We start from the raw sequence: 13,295 nt of genomic DNA, 5'->3' as shown, positions 1-13,295 counted from the left end.
AATAGCTCAGAGTACCTGTGCACAAAGTTGACAATATGTGAAAGTATCAGAAAAATAAGTTATGGCATTTTTACTAGGAAAAGAAATACATTAAGAAACTTTTGGAAATTATAATTCAAACTTTTTTCAGTTTTTTGATTTAAGGAAATTTATCTGGTCTACATCAGAGCAAGAAATTAGCATGCCTATTTCATTTAAGCCACTGCATAGACAGATACTGTTTAAGTTTCTCTGTTTTATAAAGTATTTTGTCACAATTTTGAATGGAAACATCTCATGAGGAAAGGAAAAATGTAAAACTAATATCCAGAAGTAAAAGGGTAGGACTTCGCACCTCCAGGATGTCTTTGGTAAGACAGGACCCATGAGTCCTAAGTTTGAAAAGGTTATGGATCCCAAAAAGCTCTCCTTGATGTTCCTTTGATCCTTGTACTGCCTCAAAATACCGCTTGGCATTTTCACTTCCAACCACTGCACAGTGAAGTTGCTAAAACAGAACAACACAAGAGATTTCAGAAGTGTTTGCTCCAACAATATGTCAGAATTTCCTGGCATCCACATTATATCCACAGCTTTAGTTGGAGCTAAGGCAGAAATTCCTAAGGGAGGATATTTTGTTTTAATTTCCCTGGCAGATATTGGTATAATATGAACCTGCTTGGTTTTACTGAATAAAAAAAAAAAAAAAAGTATTTCAAGTCTTTTACTTCGTTGTTGTCTAATATCAGACACCTACTATACATACTACTGACATTCCTCTATAACATGACTGCTCATCTTTCCTCAATACCAAATTCTTACTATTTTTTTCATAGTCCTTTGCATTGCATGCTTACTTGGTAAGTACAAAATAAAAGCCACAAGATTATTCCTACTGATCTCTGAATATTTTAATTATCATGCACTCTTGCTAAATAAATTGAACAGAAGAGACTTAAAAATCTTCCAGGTGAAAAGGAAAGACAAGTAAATAGTTCGTCAGGCAGAATTAAAACATTTTTGAAGCCAGGCAGGTTTAGCTGCATTCCAATGACTGCAAATTTTCAATACTTACATAATTGGTATATTTGACTTTAAGCGGAAGAATGTCAAAACCATGGTTTTATGGATACCAGACCTGTAATATTTTTTGCAACTGTCTCTAAGCAGTTGGTAGTTCTTCAGTTCTAGTCACTTCTAGTTCTAGCACTGAACATGCATTTTCCTAGACAGCACATCTCTTGAATTATGTAGGCCAGTAACAGTACAGTCAAATTTAACTTTAGCTAAGCACAGTTTACTTTTTCTTGAATTATGCATGGTATTTACAGAAGTATACTTAGGATACATATATAACTTATTCAGGTTTCTATTATGTTAGATTTCAATTTTATTTATCAGATTCTTCAGTCACATATGGCTACGTCAGACAACCAAATACTACTAATAAAAAAAATTCAGCAATTTTAAAATTAAATAGATCTCTCAGTAAGAAAACACTACAAACATGATAAAGCATTTTCATCACATGAATTCATTTCATGAAAAGGATGGATGACAATATTTAGCTCTCTGAGAGCATGTTTGTATAGTTCACCAAAAGCCACACGTCCACATGTACGCATGGTTTCTGAATTTGCAACAGAAGATAAAGGCATTTTCTTCACAACTTACTAAAAATTTCCTAACCGTGCTCAAGTGGCAATAGCAGGGAATGCAATTCAAGTGTAGACTAAAAGAAAAAAAGAAATCCCAATTTAAAATTACTCTGTGTATTGCTTCTTATTTGACTTGAAAAACACAAGTCAACTTAAAAAACAAAAACAGAACAACAACAACAAAAAAATCCCCACACGACAAACCCAAGAGCTTTTCAAGAAGTTTTATACATGCCTTTTGGAAATCCAAACAGACCATATCATCCAGGTCTTATTTATCTACAAGATCACCAACTCCAAAGACCTCTGTGAGACATCACTCACTCCTTCAGGATTTTAGTGAATATAGCTGGTTGTAGTTGTGTAATTTTGTTAGCCTTTCAGAGACCTCTCCTACTGATACTTGCTGTTGAAATGAATCCTCAAAAGTACTTCGCACAAGAGAAACTTTGGAACAGGATGCTCTCTAAGCATTTCCATGAATGTGGATATAAAGAATAAATCAAGTGGGTTTTTTTGCAATGAACACTCCTGTAAACCTTGCTAAAGTAATGTCCATAGAGCAATACAATTCCTGCTCCTGATGTGTTCAAAAACCAAATTATTAGCTTTTACGTTTTTAGACCACTGTCCCTCAAAAGTAGTTTTTGGACTTACTGTGTTTTATATTTAACTCGCCTCATTAGTATACGATTTCGACTCTTAAAACAACATCTTCTTCATTCTGAGCTTCTGATACAGAGTCTCTGAAAACTGCCCAATTACCTGTGAGCACATCAGCCCATCACCTACTATTTTTAATTTCTTCTTAATAAGTCTCCTTTTATTTAGATCATTTTGTCAAAATTAAACAGAACTCTTATATTTTTTGGCTTCTACAAAACATTGAATTTAAGTGAGATAAAGTCACTGATACACTTTTGAAAGTAACATTTTAAAGCAGGTCATACACATTACTTAGAGCAGCTCAAGATTTGATCTTCCAGCTGTGGGGTTTCTAACTATCTCCTCTGTGAAATCAGATACTGTGTCTAAATACTTGATCTTAGGACCTTATTCTTATTTGTCAGTTACTTAAATCTGTATCAGGATAATGACAATCTGTCTGCTACTGCATTTCCCACTCATTCAGCCTCCAACTTTCTCCTTGTAAATAACCCAGCTACAAGAGGGTGCATGTCACTGAGGACTCAATACCAAATTTTTCCTATTTAGGGCCAAAAATTGAAATTATTAGGTTAATTAATCAAATTTCATAAAGCTTTCTTTAATATATGGTATCATTTGCCCACTGAGGTGACCTACTTTGCCTTTTCTATGCAATGCATTCTTCAGGACAACTGTATCTCACTGATTTTCTTCCTACAAGCTGTTTCACCCTCCTTTTACAAGCAAGCTTTCAAAGGCAGTAGAGTAGCAATGTCTTCTTGCTTTTCTTCTAGAGCACCAGCAACATTTTTGCTCTCTTTCTCCAACCTTTCAAAAGAAAAAGCTGCCTGAATCAGACTGCTTGCAGATACTAACTACAACTTTTGCAGTTCTCTTCTCTGCATAACTTGATTAATGTATATTGCATAGTTAAACTAGCAAAAGTTACAGAAAAACTTGAATACAAATATAATTCTGTTATGTTCTTTGACAATTGCTAAATGATGTATCTCTGCTTAATGAGTGAAGGTAACAGCATATATAATAAAACCAATGTAAATGACATCTTTGCTATAGGCTAGATTAGCTTTCAGTCACTGAAAGAGCTAAAAAGAGCTCCCAATTTAAATAGTTTGTGAACTTTACCTGTTTATAAACTTGTCGCAAGTACATCATCTCCTCCACAGTTCCCAAGGATATCAATCTAAACACTTTAACATCTTTGTATTGGCCAATCCTATAAGCTCTGCAAGGACAGTGGCATATTAAAAACCATATTTTACTATCAGTAAAAAAACAGAGTGCTCTTAGGGGTACTAAAATAAATAAATTTAAAAAGCATTCCAATAAAACAGGAGTACTCTAAATCATTTATGAGTTGGTTGGTTTGGGGGTTTGGCTTCCCCCCCGCCCCTTTTCTAAATTTTCCTCAGTATTTCATTCCCTTCTCCTTTACCCTTAGTTTTCCAAGTTTCTTCCCAGGCCTATCCAGTTGAAAAAGCTTTCTCCTCAATTTGTATCACAAGGCCTGTCTCCCATGTCTCTGGAAAACGTATGTTCCACTATGTTTTCTCAGGTTTTCCATGCCCCGCCCCCCCCCCCCCATCTCTATCTGCTCTTGCACAAAATATTCTCCTATTTGCATTATATAGGAGTTAGATCATGGATTACTTGGGGTAGTTTGTTCTTTCTTAACTTTATAAGCACTTTGCAAGTTAGAACATAAGAACAACTAATCAACAGGCAGCGTTCTATCTAAATGGCAAATCCTGAGACTTCCAATAGGTTATATTTTGAAAATTCAAGAGGGTTTGAACCAATTTATAGAAATATGGTCTTACAAGGATTCTTTAAAGACAGCCCCTTTCAACAACAGACATTTCTGATACACATATTTCTCTACAGCAGGTGCACCTAAACACCTTTTAGAAGTCAGAAAGACCCTTAAAATGGAATTACATAATTGGATGGGACAACAGAAACAATTTTATTTCTGCTCATGAAAACATATAAATCTACTGAATTTTGAAGGCTTCCAATATTCTTTACTTCAGCTATTCAAGAGTCTGTCCTGAATTCCTAGGGAAACATCCTATGATCAAAAAGCCTTGAAAGAAAAATCCAGATTCCTGGAAATCCTCCAGTGGCATAATATCAGAGATGGAAGTGAGTGCTGAAATGACACTAATCTCCACAAGGGTGAAGCACAAAAAAACATATGTTTTTCTTTAGGGATTCTGGAATTCAAAACATCACTTGAACTAGGGTCAATTACAACATACTCTGTCCTGACAAACACAAGAAAAATGCCACCCAGCTATACACACACACACGTGTTCTAGAGATCACAAAAAGTTACGGTAACTATGGCTTTTTTTTTTATGAGCCTACCATCACAGTGCCACAAAAATAAAATGGAAAATAAGAAGTAAAATTCAGGGTTAAAGACAAGAACATCAAGGCTAAAAAATAATTTAGCTGGACATTTCTTACTGTCTTGTGGACAAGTCAGACTATGTAAAAAATTTCTTCCCTTAGGAAAGTTTAGTTGGAGAATTAGATTACAGGATCAAAGCAAAAGAAGAGTACAACATGGATTAAGTTCTGTATTTTGAGAGCGTACCTGTCAATAGCTTGAAGATCATTTGCTGGGTTCCATGTAGGATCAAACAGTATAACAACGTTGGCACCAACAAAATTAAGACCCAGTCCACCAGCCCTAAAAACATAAAAATGAAAAAAACAGAACTATTTGACAGTAAGAAAATCAGAACAATTTTTTTTCACTGTCTTAGGGCCATATTAACATACCCTTTCCCAAAATAAAAAAGAGCACAATAGAGATACTAAAAATAGTGGGGTACAGCTTTGTGTTACTGTTGTGTTAATAAGCACCAAGTACCTGAATAACCACTGCTGTAAAATGCAGCTGTCTCACCTAAGTAGCCAGAAGATTACAAACTGTATGACTAGCTGAGTCATAACCAACTGCTATCACCTTACTATAGTAAAAGTCCTGATTGCTACTTGATACCCACTGGGCCCTTCATACCCACATATCCCCACAAGCCAACTCCCTCAACAGCTATACTGAAATTTATAACCACTTTTGTGCCAGTTAACATTATAGAAGCAGGAAAGCTATAGCTTAAATAAAAAGTCTGCATTAAATTTTACTTCCTCTAATCCCAGAACATAGTTTTGACAATAATGCTATGCAGCTTCCGCTAAAATGGTCACTGTCTAGGGTAAGTCGTACCTATAAGAATTAACAACTGTCACAAGTATATTTGTACAGTATGTAAGTCAACTGTTAAAAATATAGTTGCCGACATAGCTGCTTATCAGCAACATTCACACCTATCATTACAAGGAAAAAACTCACTGTAAGAAAATTGTCTACCATGATGGAAAGGAGTCACAGGGGTACCAGTTACATTGTCTTAAACAGTCAACAGCTGTACTTTGGGTAAAGCCTACAAGCCAACATTGAATTTGAGCATATGCTTAACCTGAGGTAGCTAACTAATGCCCTTGCTGAGTCTAACAAAACTACTCAGTTTACTTGGAGTTTGGCATGTGCATAGCTGGATGATTTGATAGGAACAAAAGTGAGGAAAACACCACTTCTCATCCAGCTGCAAAACAAGCAAATAGTGACAATTCTTTTCAACTGGCTCAACCAGTATTCCTACACAAAGAGACACGTTCCTATATAAGCACATGCCAAATACTATTACTAATTTAACTATTAAAACAATTCTTTACATTGACATAGACAGCACTAATTTCAAGTGTGTTTTTCTCTGAATGAAGTACCACAAAACTGAAAAAGTCAGTCCCATTTAATTCACCAAGCACCTGGTTTTAATAGATTACTTTATTTTCTGCTTGTTTAAAGCAGTGGGAAAGGTAAAGTTTCCAGGGACGTGAATAAATGGAGACAGAAACCAAAAGCTTATGGAGCCCCACCACCTTTTGGTCTTCATGGAATCCCTGTTAATGTAAATACAGTTGTGGCCTCTTCCTTCCAGGTGTGGTGTGGTGTTGGGTTAGTTAAATCTGGAAAGGGAGAGGATGTGGGAACCTGCCAATATTAACGGAGGTTTCCGGAGGATGAGCGCTCTCAAAGTTTGAAATGCTGAATAAAAATCTTTGTATTTTTCAGAATACCTTACTGTATTTCGGAATTTTGGTGTATTTCTTTTTAGTGAGGACAGAATTCAGCCTCTCATCTTACCAAACCGACCCTGCAGTCAGACTGAAACATAAGTCAACATGTTTTTCCAAATGCTTTCTCATAAAAAATTGCAGTATTTGGAACTGAAATATGAATTAAACCTCAGTGCAAAGCCTTACTGTCAGTAAAACAGACTGACTATGAAAATTAACTAAACAGGATACTTAGCTTTATAAAGATTTTACCTTTCAATATTTTTAGATATGCCACAAAAATTCAGATACTCCAAAACAGAAAAAAGAATGGCTCCTATATTCTTCATGGACAGAATGAATGCAGTAGTTTGTGTGTGCATTGTAAAGAGTATCTTCCATTTTAAATATCATTTTAACTAGAGGTTAAAGTCATTATTGCAAGATGGTCCATGCAAATGACTATACTACAGCTTAAATGAAGAGCCCTGTATGAAATCTCCCATAACAGTTCTGTTACAAACATCAATTTTCAAAAGATTATCTTATTTAAAACTGCACACAGCGTTAAGTAAATGGCTTGTTTTTACACCCTGTCACTAACAACTTAATACCACTATGTTCAGAAGTTACAAAACAATACTGCATTAGGAAAGTTTCCATGAAAGCTGTGACTATGTAATTCAATTTACTGAGGTAAAGTTTTTTTATAGTTTGTATGGTCTCTGTTTCAGTGAGATCTTGTGGCTGAGAGTTCTTTGAATGTGATTACATGCAGATTAAAAATTATTTACAACACAGTTGTGAAGAATTCAAGTTAAATGAAGCCCTGAAAAAGTACAAAGTAATGGACAGCAGTCCAGTAACAGACAGTAACTGAGAACGCTGCAGGTAGAATGGAAGTGCATACTGTTACCTTTCACAATAAAAACTGTATACGAATTTCTGTAACCATCATCTCTTCATCATCTAAGCACTTCTCTTTACATAACAAAGAAAACTGAGAAGCAGAAATAGATTTTCATTATTCTGAAGGAAATAATCTAGAGAAAAACTAGTGTGGAAAACCCAGAGAACAGCGATTTAGCTTTAAAGGTGGGAACACTTCCTGCTCTTATTTCTTCCAGAATACTGCAATGGAACAGGACTGTGTAGACTTCAGTATTGTACATATGCAGGTCCCCTGCTTCAGGCTAAGCAGCATCAATGGCGTTGCAAGCTCTGACATTCTGCTATCAACTTATAGCAACTCCAGCAATTATTTTAATGTTTCTACGCATGACCAAAAATCCCCTTCCTTTCCTCCAAATAATCATACATTTTCCCAGCAACACCAGCACAGGACTGAAGTATACTGAAATAGACTTTACTTCATGAGCCTTAGAAGTTCCAACAGATGTATACTTATTCTTCCATGAAGTTCAAAGCTGAAATTCATAATCTATACCTACTGGTTTGATGGAATTCACCAGCTCTGAAGAAATCAATCATATTTTCTCTCAACACCCATAAAACATATTTATCCATATAGCTATATTAGTCATAGCTATCCATAAAAGAAGTATGGATAGCTATATGACTATGTTTGATACTAACATTAACTGCAAGACTGTTAAGCTATATAGATATAGATAGATCTTTTTTTTTATTGTTTAAGGATCTATTTCTCAAAAAAACTCACCAACCAGTTAAAATCAGGATTTCCAAATGTCTATGAGCTATACATAGGCAATTCCAGGCAGAAATAGCATTTAGCTGGTATAAAAAATATAGAATATAACAGGAACATTGTAAATTTAACAGTGAAGTCATTACCACTGTCTGCACTGTAACTCACTAATTTATAGATTGGAGCTTCCTTTTTAAAGTTGTATGTTAACTGTGCCAGTTGAATATAATGGCAGACTCAAGATCACTATGTGGGGAATTCATCCTTTGCAGAATGCATTTCTGCAGCCAAAAGACTGTGCAAGTATTTTCAGCGAAAATCAACATTTGGCTCTTCAAGCAATGGGACTTTCAGAACACATGCAAGTTGACTACACAGAACAGTTGGCCAAAAATTTTGCAAGAAAGTATCGACAGAAGAGAATGACCCAATTCTGTCAACTTACTATGTGTTGAGAAATAAAGAATATACTGTGAAGTCCTAATGCCTAAAATATGAGTAAGAGGAAGGATGAATCTCTTGTAGAGTAGAACTGGGATAAATCACTTTCTGATTTCCAGAAGATAACACAATTAAAGCCGCTTCCATTACTGTGTATCAATCAAGCAAGAAGATAACTTTGTTATCTGTGATAAACTACACAAAGAATTGCACCACCTGTTTTTCTCAGTAAAACTGGTTATATTGACTGCAATTCCATAATTGTTTGTTCCTTCCATTTACTCAGTAAGATGAGAAACACTAGGAACAACAGAATCAAGACTCTCATCTCAGGAACCACCAGCAGGCACAGAAAGCTCACCAATCTCTGTATTCACAAGCTCTAACAGCAGAAAGTCCATCTTCGTTTACCTGACCTTCTTTTTTATTTCTATGTAAATTAATGGAAGAGAATTGAAAAGGTTATAATTATGCAACTAAACTAGACTGATAGAAGCACAAACTAGAGAGCGTTTCCTAATACTACAGACGCAGTAATTCCCTGCTGTCTTCAGGGACAAAGAATAGGGACCCACGAAGGTCTTAGGGAAGCTGATGGCCACATTCCACAGTTGACAGAAATTACAAACAAATGAGCATGACCAACAAAAACAAATCTCTTCACAACCCTGCCCACATGCAGCAGAGAGTACCCTAAGACAGTTCCAACATGCACTTGTTACAGTCTTCAAGATTATGTCTAACTTCTAATTAAACAGAGGTAGTATGGATCCTCCTATCTGACTCCAACATGCACACTTTCAGTAAAGAAGGACCAAAGTGATCGTATAGGCAAGAACAGCACATTTGCTTATTTCATTGAATTTCACTGGGTTTTTCCTCTGTGCAAGAAGATTAAAGTTCCTCTTTGTTTGCTTTCTGCCCTTGCCTGGTAGCAAACTTCATCCAAGATGAAACAGGGAAGTAACCAGAATTAAAAAAAAAAAAAAAAAAAAAAAAAAGAGAGAAAAGAATGATCATCATATTTTCATTAATTTTAATTGAACATACTGCTCTAGTTAAAAGAATTCACTATCCATCATAAACTGATAAGTAGATCTGATAGGCAAACACATTTTTAAAAGACAATCAAGGATTGTTTGAATTATTTTAAATAGGCATACACTAATTAACGTGGTTAATAAACTACTATGAGATAATTTTTCAGTTCAATATAGCATTTCATGTTTTCTCACTTGTACAGCAAGTGGAAATTTAAAAGTAGGATTCAGAAGACCCACTTGTTTCAGATCTTAGCAATCCTCATAAAGCAGAGGAGAGGGGAAGGGAAGAAGTCTGCAGATATTTTAAGAAGCTTCAGTTCACAGCAGCGAGTCTGTTTACTAACAGGCAACAGAACGACTCACTTTCTCAAAAAAGTAACCCCTCACAAGATCATCAAGTAAAACGCAGAGTAACCTATTTACTAAACACTAGAAAGGCAGAGTGAAACAGACTACAAGTTAAATTTTCTTACATTGTAGATACAAGACATATGTTAATTTCTTGAATGCTGTTGAACTCTCTTACAATTCTGATCCTATCTTCTGATTTTGTATTTCCATCAAGTCTTCGGTAATCTAGCCCAGATGCCATACAGTACTGTTCCAGCACATCCAGCAACTGTGTGGAAAAATAAAAAAAGATTAAGTGCTTATATTATCTTTTTAATTAAACATAATCACAGAGGCCATGTTTCACAAATATATTTTCAATAGTCTAAGCATTGAAAATCAGAGTAAATCTTCCCCATTTTGATATCAACATCCTTGACACTCTTTAGCTGGGATTCTAGAGCACTCAACGTGATTAACGTTGGTCTGCTGTGGTCTCATTCAATCCTCCAACCCTGGCTGTCTGTCCCACCTCTAAGTGATGCTCAGTCAGTTCAATCCAATAAGCACGCAGGCAACAAACTGTTTATTTCCTAGCATCGTAGCAAGTTACAATGACCTGAAGTATGGTAAATGAGCACCAGAGCCAGTACAGGAAACAGGCTGGTATGCACAGTCAAAGTTCAAAGGGACAGAGTGAAAGAGACTGCAGTAACCAGCAGTCAGTCTGGTCTTGAACACCGTGAAGTACAGCCTAACGCACGTGAACATTTTACTACTACATCTAAATATTAAAATTGCACTCTGGCTTAAAGCCACAAAATTATTAAATATTTAAGACTCTGAACTGTCACTCACTATTATTTTTTAATACTTTTTAATGCTATCATTACGAATATTTAAGTAAAGAAAACCATATTACAGTTTGCATCATTTCAGGAAACACATCACTCTAGCAAGTGCCTTAAAAGTAAAGTGCTCTTGCTCCAATTAATCACTGTTTTCAGTTCAAACCAACTGGTATAATAAATCTCAAGGTTGAAGTTTCATCACTGGTGATGGTCAAAAGCCAGTAGAAAGAGAAAATTTAACTATTTTCAGTGCTAACACAAAGGTTGTATGATACTTAGTCATATTTTGCCCTGGCACTGCTCTAACTCAAGACATAACAGCTGAACTCGGTATGAGCTAGCTTCACCTGAAGTAATACAATGATTTTAAAAAGCTCTAAGGAAGGCAGCAGTGTTACATCTGTTTTGCCATCACCATTTTTATCAAGAGATAACATAAGGTTTCAACATGCTTCTGGAATATGGTACACCGTCCTTTTCATCATTATTTTCCATAGTACAGGGAGAAAGGAAACGTGGTTGACAGCTGTCACCTCAGTGCTTTAAGCTTCAGAACCTACTGCTGCAGTTAATTGACAAAAATCACATGGAGCTCACCTTTGTGGAAAAGGAGAAAAGAAGAACTTTATCCTTGTTTTTTCTGAAGTGATTTAAAAGCTGCTGAAGGACCTGTAAACGAACCACAAAGTACAAGTGAAGAGGTTTTATTTACAGCTCATCTCACACACACTTTCTTGTGTTTTCAGCCTTTAAACAGGCTACATTGTAATTACCTGTTTGCAGAGCCAAACAGAAGCATAACAAAAAACATTACTAACATAATAAATGTGCCAAAGGTAATGGAGATGCCAGACCTGTGCATTTTTCAATGATCTACATGGAAATCCTGCTATAAAAAGGCCATCATACTACTAACAAGTAAATTCAGAAGCTATTTGTGTCAGTGCATAGACCACAACAAAACGTTACTGATCTCGTGTGCTAGCTCAGCTTGTGAATTTTTGCATTTAGCAACTGCACACAACTCCGGTGAAAACAGGAAGGTCTGTTTAAGTTTTCTGTACTACATCTGAGTTCAGAACTTCTTGGAACTTGTCTTCTTAAAATAATCAGTGAGATGTATGCCCCTCCCTGCTCCCACTCTCGTCTGTTGCTCTGTTTACAGTAGGATCCTGCTTCCCAGACTCTGCACAGACCTTGAAATGCCAATAATCCGCCCACACACAATGTTCTTCTGGTGGGGAAGCAAATAATCCAGATCCTTGTGTATAATAGTGATACTGTTATTTTCAAAAGAAGCATGTCCACATCTGGCAATGGCAGCTCCAGAGTACTGCGCAGAAGCAATACACAAAGGGGAAAGAGGAATTTTGTGTACCATGTCTGTAGCTTTCTCCCACTGGGCAATAAATATTTAAAAATTATATTTATTCAGTGATAAATACATAAACTGTTAATTGACACTGCTTTCACTAAAAGCCTAACAAATCTCTGACAACCAAATAATGAGGAATGTTTATATTAAATTTACAGTTCTGGATAATATCTAGAATATAAAATAGTAACACTACATCACTTAGCCCTTTTGTATACATTAGCCAGTTACAAGTGAAAACAAGGTATAAACAAGGTAATTTTTGCCTGGTTTCATTGTACAACAACATACAAACCAGGATTTATTTTATTGGGTAAAAAATCCACATCGGTTAATTTAACAAGAGCTAAATGACTTACATTTGCATTTTATTTAGCCACATTAAGAAAGAGAAGAAAAACAGTGACATGCTTTTAAAGTAGAAGGAATTTGGCTACTGTATTACTGTTGTTATTATTGGAGTATAGGCCAAATAATGAATTGCCTATAGGAGAACACACAAACAAATCCACCCAGTCTGTTTAAATAAAATGGATCAATGTTATGCCCATTGGGATTTCAGGTATTCTGGAGTAAAGAACAGTTCTGATGAACAAGGAAAAGTAATGAATGGTTTTGCACCAAAGAGAAACAAATGCTATGCTTGCACACCAGAGTATTATCCTGAAAGTTGTTAGTCTGAAAAAGAAATACTTGATCATACTCAAGCAAAAGTAACATGCTCTTTGTAAGAGTCCAAATGGATTTAAATGCTTATCTCCCCATTACTATGTATTGTGAGTTATTTGACTGTGATGAAATTTTACCGCTCATATCTGAGAACACCTTATTTGCATACAGATGTCCAAGCTAGCCTAGAATGTTTTTAAGCCTCCAAAACCATGCCTGCCTGGGTTACAGTTATGTTTAATAAGGGAAGTTACTATTATTTGCAGGGTGTTCCAATAGACTTCCATTTTTCTACTCAAATAATTGTAATATGCCAAGCAAAATAAATAAATCAATCCAATAGACTTATTCCTAAGACATTTATATTAATTAAGAACAGTATTTCAAAACTCCACAAATGGATGTTTGTGGAAATATTATACCTCTACTTAAAAAAAAAAAAAAAAAAAGGTTAATTTAAACACCCAGACATTTAATAGC

At 35.5% G+C, this 13,295-nt stretch overlaps 1 protein-coding gene across 11 annotated transcripts in view; it reads right to left on the bottom strand.

The window, feature by feature from the left end:
* The window catches only part of ERCC6L2 (ERCC excision repair 6 like 2), a 62,974-nt gene that overhangs the window by 27,232 nt on the left and 22,447 nt on the right, over positions 1–13,295 (bottom strand). For all 11 annotated transcript variants that reach the window (XR_014230722.1, XR_014230723.1, XR_014230724.1 and 8 more), the window contains 5 exons: positions 11,369–11,440; positions 10,064–10,209; positions 4,909–5,004; positions 3,432–3,531; positions 335–487 (listed from right to left, as the gene is read on the bottom strand). Coding sequence is in view for 7 of the 11 variants with exons in the window: in XM_082336806.1 (XP_082192932.1) it covers positions 335–487; positions 3,432–3,531; positions 4,909–5,004; positions 10,064–10,209; positions 11,369–11,440 (567 nt within the window). In the remaining 4 variants the exon portion in view is untranslated. The remainder of the gene's footprint in view (positions 1–334; positions 488–3,431; positions 3,532–4,908; positions 5,005–10,063; positions 10,210–11,368; positions 11,441–13,295) is intronic.

Source organism: Platalea leucorodia (assembly GCF_965183815.1).
Source record: "Platalea leucorodia genome assembly, chromosome: Z".
NCBI classification, from domain to species: Eukaryota; Metazoa; Chordata; class Aves; order Pelecaniformes; family Threskiornithidae; genus Platalea; species Platalea leucorodia.
This window is presented reverse-complemented; position numbering and strand designations above follow the sequence as displayed.